Source organism: Mytilus edulis, chromosome 1 (assembly GCF_963676685.1).
Source record: "Mytilus edulis chromosome 1, xbMytEdul2.2, whole genome shotgun sequence".
Lineage (NCBI taxonomy): Eukaryota > Metazoa > Mollusca > Bivalvia > Mytilida > Mytilidae > Mytilus > Mytilus edulis.
Genome location: NC_092344.1, coordinates 32406135 through 32426893, shown reverse-complemented (window position 1 = coordinate 32426893; position 20759 = coordinate 32406135). Strand labels below are relative to the sequence as shown.

Below are 20759 nucleotides of genomic sequence, written 5' to 3'. Positions count from 1 at the left end.
TATATATTTGAACTTTCATCATGTTCCTAACTAAAGCTTTCTTTAGAAATTATTATTTTAAATTTGCATTGAGCATATTATTTTGATACCATGTTATTCCAAGTTCAATTGCAAACATAATTTAAGAATAAACAACTGCAATCAAAATGTCTAAAAAAGTCTTTATAATGCCTATGTCAGCAGAATGCTTTTGTCTCTAGAGGAATCTTCTGGTGTCAGAAGTATTATGAATGAATCCTAACAAACTGTAATGAATGTGACATCAGTATTGATCCGACCAGCAGTGAAACGAAATCACTAGAGACTTTGGATAAATTGGATTGTTAGTTTCACTGAATGTCATATCAACACAGTTCCTTAAGGCTTTTCATATGTTGGGTAAAACTTTCTTTCTATCGGAAGAAAAGATAATGAAATTGATTGTATAATTTCATTTCCTATTGTTTCTCTGTAGAGATTTGTGGATGAGTGAGGGGTTAAGACATTTATTAACGCATCTGACAGTTGTTATTATTTTCTTATGTTAAACCTTATTGATTACATGGCTATTTTGACATTATTATTTATCTTTGGACATATTTAGGTGCAGTTATATGTCAGAACACACTATGTATAATACCGTTACTACATAATAGTAATTTGATTCAAAGAAAATAGTGATAAGTTATAATTTGAGAATTATATCGCTGATTTAAAATGTAATTGTATTCTGTTGATCTGCCAATTTAGTCTTAAGTGATATATTTTGCAGGAAATCTTAGATATTTATTAGAAGATAGTGTTGAAAATAAAGAAATTGAATTAAAATATGTCTTATTTTTACAGGTACTGAACAGATTACAACAACATCTGAACAGAAGACAACATTGTCAGAAGGTGGAAAGTGTACATGTTGTCCCTATGGCTACCACATTGACCTTGGTTTTGTGCAATATTGTGAAAATATGTCTGATGGAGCTTATTTAAAAAAATTGAAAAGAATCCAGCGAGAAAAAAGAAAATTACGCAAATCCATGGAAGTTTTTCTACATCAGCAAGAAGAGGCAAAAACAACTCAGGAATATTATACTCAGCCGGAAACTGTTAGTGTACAGGCTACTGCTTTCTTAAAAGATGTTGAGCAACAGAATAATGTTACAAACAAAGTTTTAGATGAAATAGATTCATCAGTTGACCATACCTTACATTCAATAGACTCTATGATGTATACAGCAAAAAGTTCACGGATGTTTTCTGAAAGTGATGAAACATCAGCATCCTCAAGTCCAGGAACAACAGTAAAATTTAATACATTCCCATTGAAACGAGGGAGAGACATTCAGGAAGATATTGCAATATATAATAATAGTTTTGAAAAGAGTGGTAGAACTGATTCTCAGAGTTCGTTATCATCTATTTCTACTGTAGCTAGCGAACGTTCTTCTCCCTATACACCATACAACTACACTACAACATCACATAGTGTTACCAGTGAAACTATTTCCAAAATTACCCATATTACATCTGATCAGCTGGCAGCTACCATGGCAACACATTTACCAACAGAAGATGGCGCTGCATCTCCTCAGTCATCCACTACAACCATTAACAAAAATTCCCTCACTGCTATTCGTGAGGCAATGGCCGTAAGTTTGCAGCGGTTGAAAGAATTAGAGGAGCAAGTTAAAGCATTACCTGTGTTACAAGTCAGAATCTCAGTGCTTAAAGAAGAGAAACGTCTCTTGGCGCTTCAACAAAAAGCCAAGGAGGTTAAAAATACAAGAACAATTGGCGTAGGTGATTATAATGTAAATGAAGTGCCATCTCCTGCTACTCCATCAAGGTTTGACTTCAGAGTAAAATCTCCACCAGTGGCTCCAAAACCTAAAGTACGATTGGTTGGTGTTGGCGATCACAGTGTCATAGAACCATATCTACTTCAACCTGACTTGCCAACAGGTTATACAATAAGAGACAATGAAACATCAACAGATAGTCAGTTCTACCAACGTGATACTTATGTTATAGAGAGAGATAGAACACAGTCAGCACTTTACTCACCATTCAGCAAAACACCAAAACCACAAACAAGAACCATTGGGATTGGTGAAGGTAATGTTTTTGATGACGCTAGTATGAGAATACATGAAAAGGAATTAAGAACAGTTATTATTGGACAGAATCAAGGTGTTGGCAAAAGAAATGTTGGTGTTGACTGTAGAGTTGCCACAAGAGATGTTGGTATGATGTACTCTGCTGATGATGAAAAACCATCAACAAGAACTGTAGGTGTAAATGTTGATACCGGTGCTTTTATGAGTTCATTAAACTTCAAAGCTGAGGAAATGAGATCTGCCTTGAAAGAAGTGTTGTCAAAAAGTGTAAGGAGCATAGGAACATCATGTGAAATGACTGTTGAGAAACGAAGTACAGGCGTACAATATTCAAGTTCGTTTACACGATCTATTGGTGTGGGAGAGGATGACATTGACATTATCATTAAAAAACCAGTACACATGAAATCAATAGGAATTGATGTGTGTCCTCTTTCAATAAATAAATCTGTCAATACAGATTATGGCTGGAAACTAGACCAGAGCACTAACACCATGCAATTGTTCATGGAAAATAAGTCATGTTCAACAGAGCGTGCTCGCCAGGGAACTGTAAGCACTATGACCGAAGATAGTAGAATGGTTTCTGATAAAACACAAACTGATCTAAAAGTGTTCCAAGCGCTTGAGGTGGTTAAAAACCAGGGTACCAATCCACGTAAACAACATCAGAAAAATACTGGAATGAATACTGAAGTTAAAGAATTAGTAGATGAAGATTTTGGTTTACGTGTGACATACAAATATAGAGGATTAAATGCTTTTGATGCAACGACAAACACTGATGCTGCTCGAAAACATGATATGTCTGTTAACACTGAAAGGAAAAAACTTAGAGACGTAGCTGTTAGTGAAGATACTGTTGATTCTTTCGTCTGTAACTTTGAGGAGGAAGTACAAGAAAGAATGGAAGAAGAAACCGTAGAAGAAGTTATCTATCGAGAGCAGGATGAAATCATTGAAAAGGAATGGACGGAGAAAACAAGGAAGAGAACTGTTGAAGAGGTTGAGGGACCAATTGAAGAGAGCGAGGTGAAAACTATTATGGTCAGAGAAGTTCCAACAGCAACACAAGTTGTCAGACAAATTGTTGCTCCTACTGGTAAAGTTATTATAAGTAGTCCAGGCAAGAAAACAGGTGCTGATGATATGGTAGAGAAAAAAATTACAAGTAAAGGAGGTTCTTATACATTACAAACAATAACAAGAAAATCAGTCAGTGATGATGAGGATGAGGAAAATGCTGGTCAAACAACTACAACTATTTCTACAACTGGTAGTGGCTTAAGGTCAGGTGGTGATAGTTCCGGAGGCCTAGAGGTCACTACATCCTCTCTTTCTAAGCAGAAACTTGTGGACGATACTGAATTTCATAGTAATGTCAAGAGTACACAAGAACGAGCCTTAAGATTAAAAGCTAAGATGGATAAATTACATGGTGATACTGATACAACATCATCAAAAACAACAATTCATAGTTCAAGTGGGGGATACCTTGATTATCTGGATAATAAAAAAAAATCAGGTGATAGATTTGGCTCTGGTGAATATTTAGTTAATACATCAAGTAGAACTCATGGATTGGGTTCTGATGAAAATTTAAATGATTCTGGGTCATCTTTTACGTCATCTTCTACATCATACAGAACAGATGGTGGAGGATCTGGGACGTCTGACGGAGGATATAAAATAATTACTGCATCCTCCAGTAAAACGGCCAGCAGTGGCTCAGATGGTCAGTCAGGAGGTGGAAGTAAGATGATTTCATCAAGCTCTTCACGAAGTAGTGGGTCAGATGGACAGTCCGGAGGTGGATCTATTATGATATCATCAAGCTCTTCAAGAAGTAGTGGGTCAGATGGCAAATCGGGAGGTGGATACAAAACAATTACTTCAAGCTCTTCAAGAAGTAGTGGGTCAGATGGACAGTCTGAAGGTGGATACAAAACGATTTCATCAAGCTCTTCTAGAAGTAGTGGGTCAGATGGACAGTCTGGAGGTGGATCTATAATGATTTCTTCAAACTCTTCACGAAGTAGCGGTTCAGATGGTCAGTCAGGAGGAGGATACAAGATGGTTTCATCTAGCTCCTCTGGTGGTAGTGGAATTTCAGGATCAAATGATAAGTCTGGTGGTGGATACAAGATAATGAAATCATCATCTAGCTCTTCTCGTGGAAGTGGGTTGTCAGGGTCAGATGAACATTTAGGTACTTCACTGTCATCATCCCAGACTAGTGAATCATCATCAGATCAAGGATTAGGAACATCGTCTAGTTCTGATGAAGTGACCACCATTACACAGATTTATACTCTAGAGGATTATTATGGCGGAGGAAAAAGTTACTATGAGAAATATGTCAAGTCTAAGGATGGAGGTGTCAAGGTTTTAGAAAGGAGACCTACTGGAGAGGATTCTGATGCTATTGATTCTGGCTCTCTTAAATCTTGTATCAAAACCACGAAATCTGAGAAAAAAGCAAAGAAAGGAATAAGATTTGCTGAAAATGTCGTTGGAGGGTAAGTTTTTTTAAAACATGATTCAGTATTAATTTAATAGAAGTTATAATAGGATAAAATGTATATGACAAAGTTATTTTAGATTTTAGATCCTACAAACCAAACTCACTTCTTACATAACATTTTTAATTTCTGACAATTCAGTATGTTTTTCTATATGAATTATAGAAATATGCATAAAGTAATAAAGTGAGAAATTTAACCCAGTAGACCAGTATATGTAAAAAAAAATTGTAGGTGGGAAAATTAAACGTAAACTTAATCTAATCAAACTTTAAAAGAGAATAACTAAAAAGCAAGTATTTCCAACTTAATAATGTACATGATGTATCGTTTTGAAAGTAAAAAAGGATTTTATTATCCTTCAACCTAATTTTGCAGTCCAAAACCTTACACATTCATTTTGACATTTATACGGTAGTTCATTACTTTTATTACAAACTGCAAAAAACAAATGCATTTAGACTCACTAAAAACTTTTTACAGTCAGTAGTATAAACATATAAATCATTCATAAAAAGGATTTGTAGAAATGACAAATTAAGAAAACATATCTTACATGCATACACATTATGTAAGTGAAATATTTAATTTAAAAAAATAATTAAAGTTTGTATGCTATTGCGTGGTGAACCAAGTATGTTACATATATTGTAAATTTTATTAAATTACATGCCCTTAAAACTGTTTATCTGTAGTAAAACATTAAACATGCTTAAACTGAACTTAACATTGACTGAAAACCTATAGTCTATTTTGAAATTCTGTTTAAATTAAACTCATCCTAATATCTGATCAGGACACCAGTATAATCAAAACAAACTTTTATGTTCAAGTGTTGTTTCAATGCCTAGATTTCGTGTTGAAGACCGTACCTTGGTATATAATGGTTTAATTTTTAAATTGTGACTTGGATGGAGAGTTCTCTCATTGGCACTCATACAACATCGTCCTATATATATCTATTAACATTTTTTCTGTTCAAATGTTGTTTCACTGTTTCTAGATAATACTATAATGCATAAATTGGCACACAATATGAATGTTTCACTGTATCTGATTGATATTTCCTACTAAGGTAGTCACACAAAGTATGAAGTAACAACATTTGATCAAGTAGTAAATAAAGTCACTCAGGTGTGTTTGATTAGACAAGTTATCATTAAAATCTGTTGACATAATCTTGTTATGTAATAGAACAATAAAACAAACACTACATTATGCTTTGTACAAACATATGTGAATTATAAATCTCTGTGTTTATAACTAAATTACATTTTCAGACAGACATAGGACTATAGTCTATATAAACTAAATTTGTACAGATTGAACTTGTGCTACCTGACTTGATGTTCAGGGGTGGAGTTATGGGGAAGCGTTGAACTTAAGCTACCTGAGTAACCTGACGATGTGCAGGAGTGGATTTAGGGGGAAGCAGGTGTGACCCCACTAAATTAGGGGTTCCAAGTTCTTCAAGAACAAAAGAGAGAGAGAAAAAAAAAAAAAAAAAAAGAAAATACATTCATAAAAAAAACCCTCATAAATTTGGCAATGTCTTTACGTGGCTTTACTCCATGGGCTCCTTTTGTCCCCCTATAAGAGTACTTCTCTAAAACTGCTTTCCCCAGTCTCTTATTTCATATTTATTTTATCCATTTCATGTTTATTACTTGAAATTGATTTTAGATTCTGCTTTTTAAAACCAACAATCCCATAAAAAAATTCTCTTTAAATGAATGCAATGAATATGTTTTAACCTACCACTGTATATAAGTGTTTATGAGTATAAACTGTCAATAAGAAAATAATACTCACTGCCATTAAATTCAACAAGTGTATAAATTTTTTAAAAACTGTAAATTTATAATGAGCAAAGTAAGAAATATTTCTTGAGAAATCATACAGTGCTGAATGTATTGTAGGTATACATCTAGTAGTACTGATTCTGACGATGATGATGGATCGGACAGTGGCTCTGCCAGTTATGATGAGGGGTCGTATGATGGCAGAGAGGGCAGTATAGTATACCAATGTAAAGATGATGAAGCTATTGCTAAAGGAAGACCTGGAGCCCAGATGTTTGACCAGAATATCCGGGAAACGTAAGACTTTCTCTCAATGATCTATTTTCTGTCTGTGTTACTGCTATGGTACAAATGGTTGTTCTATTGGTAATCAGATCTTATCTTATATCATTCATACACTATCTATCTCAACAGTAGTTAAGAACTTTTAATAACTTTGAATATATCAATGTTGTCTTTTATGTTTTGAAAAAGGGAGCTTAAAATTTAGATAATATACTTTGTTTTAATAATAAGTACTTATTAGATCAAGAAGGTTATGTTTTTTAAAGTTCTTTATATCTTCTAATGTATCAACTTGCCACTTTAAAACAGGAAACATACACTATATATGAAAGGATCCTTTCAACATGATCAAGAAAATTGTATTTATATGTATATATACTAGTTTCAACCCATCATTAAAACTCTGATATGATATACTCCAAGACCTCTAAATAGACCTGTTTTTGTTGTATGTCTGTAATTGCCTGTTAAATTGAAATATATTAAAAACAAAGTCACTTATATAAAAATACCAATCTTTTAATCTTATGTATTGATATTTTTCTGAACATTAGTATAAGTTCCTCTTGATTTATAAAATTCAAGATTAGAAATCTTCAAGTCTTCATACGAGATGAGTTGTTGGACAATCATTGATAGCAACTTGACATAAGTTTCTCTGTTAAATAGAGGTATTTTTTCAACTGTCTACAATGAGTTTAGGGTGTCCATTGTTAACATCTGCCTTTATATGATCATACACAAAATATTCAAAATAATAGTATTTGGTAAAACATTTGTAGTTAAAAAAAACTTAAATTTAATGGTAAGGTAGTTGTTGACAGCAAATATTTTACAGGTTACACCTGTTTTAAAATAGTAGTTTGGTGTAGTATAACCATAATTGAAAGTTTTGTCACATACAAACAGACGTAAAACTGTAATTTAAGAAATTAAGGACCATGTATTTTAAATATGGTGGATCAAATTTGCCTACATAAATATCATTAAAATGTTTGCTGTTCATGTTATGACTTTCTTGAAACAGTATTCATGTAATGATATATGTCCCTGAATTGCTGAAATTGTTTAATTTAACATTATATTTTCTTTTTTTCAGTTTCGAGCTAAGTAGAGGGATGAGGACTTCATGTGAAACTTTATCCAAGTATTTGGAAGATTCCACAGAGGTTCAGACTAAAGAACTAGTAAGTTCTGTAGAAATGGATGAGTTTTTTTAACTGTGTACTTTAAGTTGATAGTAAGAACTGTTCAATAAGTACATACATGGAACAAAGGGAAGGCCCATTAAAATCTCAACTATGGGTGTCTGTAAAGTTCCACTGTGAAAATGTAAATAAAACTTTTAAGTTACCAGAATGTCTTTCCTGAGTTCCATTTATGTTTAAAAGGGATCAACCCTTAGGTGAGCAACTAATCAGTAATGTTTTAATTCACTATTATGAATACAAGATAACACTGGTTGTTATTTGATATATATATTTTTATTTGTCACAAATTTTGACTTTGTTAATTTAATTGTGTTTTTTGTGTGCAGACAGAATAGCAATAACTGTTTTCATTTTGTTTACTAATGTCTGTGTGGGGTATTTTATTACAGTAATTGAAAACACTCAACCTGAATTACTTTAAGGTATTAATTTGCTATTAAATAATCTTAACAGTTGATAAGGAATATGTATATTTAAGTGGTACTCCTGGTGTATGAAATTCCAAGTTAAATTTCCCAGAACTGGAAGCATTCCTGGTTTTGAAAAGTTCTTTAAAAATGTATATATTTAAAAGCATTAACAGAAATAATTTCAATATATTAGCTAAAATGTTTACTGAGTTAATATTCATAGTACTGAATCAGTGTGTAAACATAATAAAACTTCTTATGATGTATTGAAATGTATAAGTTTTGTCTGTCTCTTTTACGAAATGAAAGTTTAGAGATTATTAAAGAAGTATACTGAATAAAAGAATCATATACTGAATAAGTGTGTACACAACATAAAACTTCTTATGATGTATTGAAATGTATAAGTTTTGTCTGTCTCTTTTACGAAATGAAGAAAGTTTAGAGATTATAAAAGAAGTATAATACTGAATAAAAGATTCATATACTGAATAAGTGTGTACACATAATAAAACTTCTTATAATGTATTAAAATGTATTAGTTTTCTTTGTTTGTTGACAGAATGCTAGTTTAGAGATTATTAAAGAGGAGTGGTTTAAGATTTCCAGTGGTAAATTGTCAGAACCATACCAAGTGGAAGATTTTATGTCCAGTTTTAATGAAATTTCTAGACGTCTGCTGGAGTATATTGTTAATATCCAAGATTCTAATGTAAGAACTGTAACTACATCCTTGAAATGTTTGAGGTCTTAATGTTTGATAATTCCAATGAATTGTACATATGAAATGTCACAGATTTTTGTACAGCTTGATCATGTTTAACTGAAAATTGAAAGAACTCATATAGCGGTTTTAAATGCTTAAAAATAAGGTGAAAAAATAAAAACACTATAAAGTTAGTTAATTTCCTGAAGAAAGTTTCGTTACAACAAAACATATATATATATATATACCTTACTACCTTATAGCAGTTTAATGAAAATCACTAGTTAAAAAAATAGTTAAAAAACAGAATTCTCGACTGACATGTGACAGGATTAAACAAAGTTTTAGTATTGAAATAATGTAAATTTGGAAATTTAAGGTGCACAATATTTATTGTTCATGTTGTCAATCCAACAACTTACAATAAGATGATATTAATTGAATTGTTTTCTATGCAAGTCTGAACCAAAAATTGAAATATCAGTTTCAATCATTTGATGGTTAAGTTAAGTACATTTTCTTTACCCGTTAGAACATGCATTATTTTGTGAATTTTTAATTTATTGGTTACATAGACATGCAATAACTGAAGTTTCAATTCCATGACATTTAATGACACTTTCAGTTTCTTATGTTTTATAAAATAAATATATTATGTACAATCAGTCTAAAACAGGTTGTCCTTCTAACGTCATATATATTAAAAAAATATCAAATTGTACTGATCATTTATTGTTACTTGTAGGGAAATACTGCTCTTCACTATGCTGTATCCCATTGTAATTTCGAGGTAGTCAGTCTTCTCCTCGACACTGGTATTGTAGATCTGAACAAGCAGAACAAAGCAGGGTATACATCTACAATGTTAGCTACTCTAGCCTACACACAGACAGACAGACAGAGAGAAGTGGTTCAAAGACTGTTTTCTATGACTGATACTAATGCTAAAGCATCCAAGGTATTTATTCTAATGTCAAATCATCAATCCTTTATTTGTTTACATGTATGAATTTATGAGTAAAATGTACTTAACACAATTTGACTTTTCAAGTGCAAATTAAATGCATAAATTTATTCATTTATTTAATGGGAGATAATTCAAGCTGTTCAAAAATTACAATGGAAATTAGTATATCATCTTTAAATAGCAATGGCCTTATAACTAAAAGTATTTACTGCACTTGAATGACAAACAAACTATTATTCAAAAGAATTTGAATGTATTACAGATTTTTCAGTAAAATGTGTTTTTTCCTTTTATGATAGAATGTATTTCTTGTGTGAGGTAATTAAAGACAATAATAAGTTCGGTATTAGCCGAAGAAAACCATGAATGTGCATGGCATCAGCTTATAGCTTATATTTCAAATGTTTGACAATTTGGGAGATTTTGTATGTAGAGTAGATACAAATTTATGTTTGGGCAGAACAATTTAGTATAAGAGTTTGTGCACTTATAGTGAATATTTTTGTAGTAATGACATGAGATATTTTTATCAGTTTTACAAACCATAGATAACAGTAAATACTCTGTTATTTAGATTTCTGTATTGTACACATTCACTGCTCAGTTGAAACTTTAGACATTTTTGTGCACACAATTTTAGGGGCCAAAGCAGCCATCAGATGTAACTCCAATTCTGCTCTCGGATGCTGCATCTGGGAGTTACCGACAGGAGAGTATAATACCAGGATTTCGCTCATCCTCTGGATCAGTCTACATTCCTCCAAGGACTGCTGCTAAACGCTCTACCTATCACGAGTTTTTTCGCATATAAGCATATTAAATATTAGATAGAGGTATTGCATAGCAGTTATTTATAGAAATTCCTAACTAATGTTTCAGTCTTAGTATCCATAACCTACATTGGCGTGAAACTTTAGTTAGGAGTCAATGTCACACAACCTATAGATGTGTAGCACACCTATTTTATACAGCATGTATCAGAATACAGGTACTCTACATGTAGTATTATGCATGGACATTCTCATTCAAGTGTATACATTCATATTTACAATTTTCATCTACATATGTGGAAATTTCGTCCTTCTTTTTGGTTCTGATTTGTCATTATTTTCTGGAAATGAAAATAAAAGTTTGATCTGGACTATCTGAAATCTTGAAGATTCTTTTTGTTTTAAACATCAGAATCCAAAAAGAAGGATCTTTTATTTAAATGGGGATTGTATCATGATACTATCATCTCATATTTTTACTAATTCTGTATATTAGGATGGTCAAACTGCCCTGATGTTAGCGGTCAGTCAAGGTCGTACAGAGATGGTTAATATGCTGATAGATAGTGGTGCTGATATAAACGTACAAGATGACGAAGGATCTACAGCTCTAATGTGTGCATGTGAACACGGCCATACTGATATTGTTAAAATTCTCCTAGCTCATCCTGACTGTGATTCAACCCTTTCAGACAATGTAAGGATATTGTTCTTACTTTTTGTCCTTTAATTTTAAATGTTGTATGGTATTTCTGTCCTTGTAAAATACTACATGTATTTTTAGTTTTAAAAATACTTGAATTTCTATTTGTTTTAGTTATTTATCAGTGGTTTTCTTCTGTATGATGCATTTGCTTACATTTTATTGGTGTAATGTTCTTCGTAATGTTTCTTAATCTAAAATCTTTAAAAATTTCTTAAATTATTTAAATATTGTGTAAATTTAGTTTCTAATTGTTCATTTCAGTTCTTTCTTTCTCTCAAAACTAATTTAAGTTATCGTGTGCATCTTGTGACCTATGACCTCTAACCTTTGTGCATGTTTGTTGTTATATATTTAATGCATGGATATTGTAGGATGGATGTACAGCCTTGTCTATAGCCATGGAGGCTGGCCATAAAGATATAGGAGTTATATTATATGCTCATGTTAATTTTAAAAGTCAGTCCTCTCCTGTAAGTGTGCTGTAGATCAGTTAGAATAAATAGTGAGATCTAACACAGTGTTGTTCCTCTGTATGAGAGGAAATAGCTGCAGAACTTGTCCTTTCTTACATTAAATTGTGCACTTTTCTTTAAAAACATTTTTAAGGACACATGACAAAAACTGCATTGTAAGTTTACGATCAGAAAGAAATATTTTCCAAATATCAAAATTCTAGTCAAATTCTGAAGATTAATATCACTGATAAAAAGATGCATTGTATTGAAATTGAAGTTTTTGAATATTTTTTTCTTAATTCATATTTTGAAAGTAAAATATTTTAAGAAAGTTTTGCAACACTTCCATTGGGATTAATGAGGGTCTGGCCCTGGTCAAACTTTGAGGCCTGTTTCATTGTAGAATTGATTAAAGAAGAAAACTAAAAAATAGATGTGATAATAAATTAGAGTACAGTGGGTAAAAAAAGTGCCCCTTTAAATTTTTTTTTTGCTAACAGGGAAATGTTTCATATATTATCAATTATACCATCAGATCCATTTTGTGCATTGTATGAATTTTTGAACAAGACCATGTGCATTAGAATTGTTAGTTTGAATTTTGACAAACAGTGTAGCTGCCTAAAATTAGACCAACATAACTGTAGCATTTATCAATACACAAATGGTAAAAGATTAAGAAAAAAGACAATCTTTTATATTAGAAAAATCATGATTTTTTTTTGTAAATACTTTTTGTTTCTTAACTTTTTTTACTGGTAATTTTTTAATGAAAGTTGAGCCTTTTTATTGAAGTTGCAGTCAAATTTTATATATGAGATAAATATAGCCTTAATTATGAATAATATGCAGTTTCCAAGAAAAAACCCAACATGTATGATATTTACAATTGCTTAGATCTCACTATTTATAAATATCTATTGCTTTATTAACTCAGTTTTATGTTAATATTGTTGTTTTAATTTTACACAATTTTATTTAAAGTTTTCCATGTTTATTACTTAAAAGGCTTTGCCATAAACTGGTGTTTGTCGTAAGAAACTTTTTTACATGATTCCTTCAAATGAAGTAAAAATATAGCAGTAAACTAGGAGATAAGAATTTTAGAATTTTACTAGCATATTTTGAATTTTAAAAGAATTTATTGCTTACCAATTGAAACTTTTCAACAGAATTCATCTAATTGTCGATCTATTAAAATTTTTGTCATTTTTTTGGTCCCATTCAATGTATACAATAGCTTATCTTTGTGTAGTTTATTGACTTGGACCTTTAAAATAAATTTTCTTTTAAGAGAAACCATCACTCATTGATAAATTCACCGTTACCAGTAAAATATTAATTGCTTGTTCTCAGTTCTTCCTTTGTGGAATTCAACTTTAACATCACATTTAGAATTTTCCTTGCCTGTATGTTGTTCAGCATGCCAAAAAACAGTATCTAAAAATATGTAAATTCTATCTTTGCAAACAATTTTAATGTTATTCTTAATCAATGAGTGTTTAAAATGAAAAAATAGACAGCTTAAAAAAAGTAACACTTAATATCTATTAAAGTCAATTTTGCAATATTGTTGTTATAATTGGTCTTTTGTTCAATACGTTTATGATGAAATGCTAGACAACTCACTTCATTATTGTTTCTGATTTAACTTATAGGCAATAGTTAAAAAAAGAAGAACTTCTGGAAATACTTCACCTTTGCCAAGGTATATATGTTATAATATAAAATTGTGTATGCACTATGTTTATGTAAGATTTCATTTACATTTTATGTTAATAATTGATCTACATATTGAAAATATAAAGTCTAGGGTGATTTTTAGTTTGTTACTGTGCTTATCCAGTGACCTTTGGGGTATCACAATAGCAATGGCCAAAACAGTTTACCAAATTGCAGTTAGATTTCTTCTCCAACTAACTGATCAACTGGTAAAATGTTTTAGCAGATTGGTCAAGAGTCAAGTGAAAGGTTGTTAGTATGAATTGAGTGCTGTGAAATCAAAAGTAATACTTACCATCCAGATCCAGTTAGTTGATATCTTTGTCAATTGTTTCAAACACAAAAATGACTTACTATAGTATAAGTCACTGAATAAGAAGGTCTAATTTTGACATGGAAACTTCTATCATAAATAGATTTTATAAATAAATAGTTCAAACCATTGTTTTGTAGATGTATATTTTATAGCTTTCTCTTCTAAGACAAAGTTATTGTGTAATTATGATTCGTATAATATTTTCTATACAAATTACTGATCTGCTGGCATTAAAGGGAAATAATTTTTATTGAGTTATTGTAGACTAAAAAATTAATCAATGATACCTGGCTTCTGATTTTGCCTACAATTTTTTTTAAAATTTTAATTATCTTAAAAATAAATTTCATTGTTTCTTTACAGAGGATAAAAGTTTAATAATCATAAAAGTAATGTTACAAACAAATTAAATGAGGAAAGTTGATATTTATCAGACAAAAATTGTGACAACATTTTGCTGATTTTCAGTAATGTAAATTATTTCCCTTTAATGGTAGCAGATAAGTAATTGCTTTAGAAAAAAAAATCCAAATTACAATTATGCACTAACTTGTTGTTGGAAAACGGAGCTATAAATTATAGACTTACAAAACAATGTTTTCAACTATTTATTTATAAAATCTATTTATGATAGAAGTTTCCATGTCAAAATTAGACCTTCTTATTCAGTGACTTATACTATAGTAAGTCATTTTTGTGTTTGAATCAAATGACAAAGATATCAACTAACTGGATCTGGATGGTAAGTATTACTTTTGATTTTACAGCACTTACTTCATACTCACAACATATCACTTGACCAATCTGCTAAAACATTTTACCAGTTGATCAGTTAGTTGGAGAAGAAATCTAACTGCAATTTGGTAAACTGTTTTGGCCATTGCTATTGTGATACCCCAAAGGTCACTGGATAAGCACTGTAACAGAAAACAGGTTTGATGGATGGTGAAAATCAAAATATGAACTTTAGGCTTTGGTAGTACCTGACTTGTACATAGAAGTACTGGGCCCTCTTCACCTTACATCCAGTATTATTAACGCTCTAATATATACATTTGTTGCCAGATTTTTATTTAACTTACATCAGAGGTTTATATCAGCAACGTCTTGGAAAAATTTGTAAATCAGTGCCTGTCAAAAAAATTGGAAGTATAAGAAATATATTAAAAATTGCATTGTTTTAGAGGGCTTTCAAGCATACATTTCTTTAAGATAGATATAAAAAGTTTTCCAGTGACCCTTGTACAGATAAAATATGTGCATCATGGGTACATTGGAATTCTATTCTTTTATTATCTTAATTACAATATCTAGCAGTAGCACACACAGAAAATATGCTGACCATACACCTAATGTTTGTTTAAAAGAATGTTTATAACTATGCAGTATAGGCTTTGCGCATTGTTGAAGGCCATATTTTTACCTATAGTTGTTGATTTTATGTGTCATTTAGTCTATTGTGAATAGTGGACAATCATACCACATCTTCTTTTTATATTACAATGATTTGATTTTTATCTTTTCAGTCCAACGATAAGATAGCATGTTTTACAATAATGTCCAGATAAAGCAGACTGTGGTGATAATGATCATAATCTGACACCAAGATGGTTGATCCCTCAATGGTAATTAAGCAGAGCTTGCCAGGCGTGTTGTCCAGTATTGATGCATTTGTAACCAGTCAGGCATTTACCAGACATTGACTTTGTGGAAACGATCATCTTATACATTTTATACACAAATTTTATATTACCTATTGGTCTGAAAGGAACCATTAATTATAACTTTGTATAAGCATGTTATTTAAATGTTTACCCTTTACATTCCAAATGTTGACCTTATTCTATGTCCTACATCATGCATTTTGGCATACTAATATGTATTTTTATAAATAGGTACAAAGTTATTTTAATGCTCCTGTATGAAAGTTATTAAGTCAACATTGAAATTTTGTCATGTACCCATATTTTTGGAAAAGTGTGTTTTGTCAATAAGACAAATTTTGTTCAAAGTATTTTTCCAAAACATATGTCCTTCTACCTCACATTTTCTTTGACCTGTCATGACCTACCCATAATACTCAGAAATACTAACTTTTGATGCATGTACTGTATTCCTTCAACTGCATTAACTGGTTTATAATGTCTAAGGTTAAATACAGGCCATAATGTAATGGTTGTGGTCTTTCCTTGTAAATTCCTTCTCTAAAATTTCTTCAATATTTGTCTTTTAGTACCAGCCTGAATATTTTTAAATAGCATCTGAAGTTAGCAACATATTTTTTAAACTTAGAGCACTGACAAATGTAATTTTAAAGGTTGTTCTTTTAAAAATGATTTATTTAGATGATGAAAATAGAATTTATCATTGTATTACAATTATTGTAATGTTGTTATTAAGTGTTGTTATAAGTGCTACAGATCTCATCCAAAGTGTTGTGTGAAGTGTTGTATTTCATGTTTTAACTTATTTGTTTAACATTCCAATATTAATTTGTTATTATAAGTTTTCTATGATGTTTGTTGAATAAACAACATTTAGTTATAAATAAAAATTAAAACTTTTTAAAATATGCTACATTTTGTTAATGTCTAAGATTAAAGGAAAGTAATAAGTAATTTCTTAGATTAAAGGGAAGTAATGTCTAAGATTAAAGGGAAGTAATGTCTTAGATTAAAGGGAAGTAAATACCAGATTTCCAAGTAACCATCACAAGACTACTGTCTTATACATGTATTTTTATAATGTCCAGGCTTTTTATATTTGTATCAGCTGTTGTAATAGCCCATACTTATAGAGTGAATACTTGGTTTTAATGTCTGTCAACAATTATTTATACCACCAACTTGAAATCTATATGGTTGATAAGAATGATTGCATTGTGCCATATTTTATTTTTTTTTATCTGCAAAGGGCACCTGCTTTATTAATACTGAACTCATTTTTAGTAAAGACTATATTGATATTATGCATACAAAAATATTTCTTATATAGTGGTCCCGATCTTAAGCTTTTTTTTTATTTAAATAGCTTGGTCAGAGGCGACAGTATAAATATGTAATGTTTTAATTTACAACATTTATAAAATAATACAAAATGATTATGTATTTAAGCCATCAGTTAGGTTGTTTGGGATTCATATTTTGTACATATTTTATAATTAAACTATTATACTTCTGTAATCTTTGAAGTCATCCATATTTTCTTTAATACCATGTCATGGTGACAAAATTAAAAACAAATCAAGGTTGTACAAGAAGCAATGATTTAATGGCTAGTTAGTCTTGAATCAGATAAGATATTACTTCTTGGCAAAAAGAAAGTTTATAGTTTGGGTAAAACAATTTTATTCATGTATTTGCTTTTTTCACATACATAATTGATTATATAATTGAAAAATGAACAGTCAAACAGTTAGATTTATTCAAATTATGAATGTTGTTATATAAAATGGTTGACATGCTTTTAAGAAGTAATTTATAAAATTTGAAAATTGAAATTTTATGGCATTCAGTGTTTTAAAAGATAATATATAAACATGCATTAAGTTTTGGTGTGAAATCATAATTCTTTATGTTTTGGAAAACATTCATTTTCTTGAAAGATTTATTTTCATTTAGATCATTTTAGTAAAACCTCAAATGTGGCATTAAATATGTCAATACTCAAACATAAATTCCTAACCAGTAAGTGTTAAATTATAGATGGTGCTATTTTTAGAATACACAGTTTTATGTTAATTTTTCACTTTTGTGTTTCTTTGGGAAGTAGAGAATTCTTAAATAGACATGTTCAATTTTAGAACAGATTTTATTATTTTTACACGAAATGATAACTATCAAATTGGGTTGGATAATGTGCGACCAGCTTGTATGAGAGACTTGATTTCCTCCCCTATTTTTTCTACAATACTTCAGTCTTTTCCAATGTGAACTGTACTATGTTTAAATTAGAAATAAAGTTGTGCAAATAGTTATCATATAAAAAGAGAAAATATGAAATTGTTTAATTTAATAAAGTGAAATATTAGCATATTACGGTGTATATTATAGGAGGTTATGATTCAGTAGGCTGTTGTTTGTGTATTCTGTAGATCTGATACAATGAATGTAAATACATTTAATATTTATGTAGTGCCTCATTGCACTCTCTGATAGTTTTACAATAAATTGTTTTTGTTATAACATATCAAAACCATTAATAAAATAAATGACTGTAAAAGATACTTTTATTTTTTGTCTTGATATTTGTTCTCATTGTGGAAATGTCATGAAAGTACATGCGGAATGTACAAGTACAAAATGTAGTAGCCTTTTTGTTGCTTCAGCTTCAATCAACAAGTTTTATGAAATTCATCTTGGATCACATAGAGTAGGAATAAAAGGAGATGCAGTAAAATGTCAATGGGAGCAACACAGTGACACAATATAAAAGTAAGGAGATTTGGTATGATTGCTAATGAGTCAACTATGGACCAGAGATCAAATGACATGAATGTAAGCAATTCCAAGTCACCATACAATATTCAGTTACTTGCATAATATTGTAAACTCATCTTTCTTTATTCTTCTTGAAGGAGTATATACCCTTCGAAATAAATGCATACTGTTAACTGATATATTGTAAGTTTTTACATCACAAGTGATGAAATGGTAATAAATTTAAACTAGAGATGACAAATCGATGAAGAAATGTGTAATCCAGTATTTATTGCTTTTACGCAGCAAATCATAGAACTGGCTAGGTAGAATATTTTCAAAATAGGAACACAAATTGTGCAACGAGCCAGGAACAACTAAAGCATTAGGAAAATTGATTGCATTATACACTGTTATTTACTAGTCAACAATTTACATATCAACGATTACGCATGCAGACATCCAAGAAATATGAAATTAGATTTTTTTTTGTAAATTATGTGTAACCATCCATGGAACCACTAAATATAAAGTTGTTTTAAAGTATGGAATACTAATATAAAAATAGGGAGTGGTTCAGAGTTGATACATTCCACAAACAAGGTATGAGAAGCCTTCTGCTGTTGTTTTTTCTGTGGTCGGGTTGTTGTCTCTTTGACTCATTCCCCATTTCCATTCTCAATTTTAGTGTTACGTTAGTTGTCATCCTGTTAGTAGCTGTTCTGAGTAGAATTTTTATAATGCAGTTTACTAGTATGGTTATCTAAATTTTGCAAAGTGGTATGTTTATGCAAAAAATAAAAAAAAATGGTTTAATCCCATTAAATTTTGTTCCTTTCAAATGTACATTTCAGATATATAGCCCTAGTCTTCAACTTCAGACCATAGGTAAAATATCTTTGTTCCCTACAATGTATATTAATCATAAGATGTTTATTTTTTATGATGTCACTAAACTTTGATGTAAGTTGCAAAATTTTGAGTTTATTGTCATCTTTTGTCAGCACTTCAGTTATGATGTATATCACATAATCTATATCTGGTTTATATTACTCAAATATTGATAGGCAGTCAGTTTGTCATTTTTTTCATACTCAAAATTTCATGATCTCTTTCTGTTTCTAGATCGGGGTAGCTGTCTCAAAGACCATGAATCACCTTTTATGCATATTTACTCCAACTTGACTCAATTGTTACTATCTTCAATCATATACTATTACTACAGTAAATCTGCTATCATCTGACCTCTACTTATGATATATAACAGTTCTTGGATAAGATCTGTTTCTCAGTTACTTAGTAAAAATGTAATCAGATGAAAGACATTTAAAAATGCTAAAAAAACAATGAATAGCTTCTTTAAAACCTGACCAAGTAAAAACCTTGGCAATTTATAGTCAACAGACCAGGGATAATGTTGTTCAGAAACAGTCTACATAGAAATTATGTCAAGTGTGAGTACTCTCAGATCAGGACTAAGTGTCTTTTTGTTCTTGGAATATACAAGTTCCCAGCCACTTCCACTCTGTGTTTTTATGCCCCATTTATGGGCATTATGTTTTCTGGTCTGTGTGTCAATTCGTCCTTCCGTCTGTCCCGCTTCAGGTTAAAGTTTTTGGTCAGAGTAGTTTTTTATGAAGTTGAAGTCCAATCAACTTGAAACTTAGTACACATGTTGCCTATAATATGATCTTTCTAATTTTAAGGCCAAATTAGAGTTTTTACCCCAATTTCAGTGTCCACTAAACATAGAAAATGATAGTGCGGAAAGGGGCATCTGTGTACTTGGGACACATTCATGTTGTTAGATGTATTTCCATTTGTATCCATCTGATGAGTTAAGCTTTTTTCAACTGATTTTTATAGTTCGTTCTTATGTTGTACCATTACACCACTGTCCCAGATTAGGTGGAGGGTTTGGATCCCACTAACATGTTTAACCACTCAAAAATCTGTATGTATGTGCCTGTCCAAAGTCAGGAGCCTGTAATTCTGTGGTTGTTGTTTGTTGATGTGTTACATATTTGTTTTCTTCAGGGTTTTTTGGAAGATAAATTTAGTAGGCCATTAGTTTTACATTTGTCATTTTGGGGTGTTTTATAGCTGACTTTGGGGCATGGGCTTTGCTCATTGTTAAAGGCCATATTGTGACCTAATTTCTGTGTTATTTGGTCTTTTGTGTTGAGTTCTCTCATTGGCAATCCTACCGCATCTTCTTTTTTATATTGAAGAAAGGTTGTTAAACTGGCCTCATATATTGGTTTTAAAAAATATAATTGGCTATTGATGAAATCAAACAGCACGTTAGAAAAAACAAAACATATCCCTTTGAGAATGCAAATATTCATACCCAGTTCTACTTCATCTCAAGCACAT

General features: G+C 30.8%; 1 protein-coding gene across 18 annotated transcripts in view; it reads left to right on the top strand.

Moving 5' to 3' along the window:
• LOC139481006 (KN motif and ankyrin repeat domains 1-like) overlaps window positions 1-18190 on the top strand; it is a 57432-nt gene extending 39242 nt beyond the window's left edge. For 11 of the 18 annotated variants that reach the window (XM_071264028.1, XM_071264097.1, XM_071264037.1 and 8 more), the window contains 9 exons: window positions 826-4612; window positions 6535-6714; window positions 7802-7889; window positions 8886-9035; window positions 9775-9987; window positions 11263-11463; window positions 11844-11942; window positions 13586-13635; window positions 15492-18190. In XM_071264028.1, the coding sequence (XP_071120129.1) occupies window positions 826-4612; window positions 6535-6714; window positions 7802-7889; window positions 8886-9035; window positions 9775-9987; window positions 11263-11463; window positions 11844-11942; window positions 13586-13635; window positions 15492-15507 (4784 nt within the window). In that variant the 3' untranslated portion in view covers window positions 15508-18190. Of the gene's footprint in view, window positions 1-825; window positions 4613-6534; window positions 6715-7801; window positions 7890-8885; window positions 9036-9774; window positions 9988-10636; window positions 10830-11262; window positions 11464-11843; window positions 11943-13585; window positions 13636-15491 lie in introns of all 18 variants that reach the window. The other 7 variants (XM_071264123.1, XM_071264132.1, XM_071264139.1 and 4 more) reach the window with 2 other exon arrangements.
• Window positions 18191-20759: the final 2569 nt, after the last annotated feature.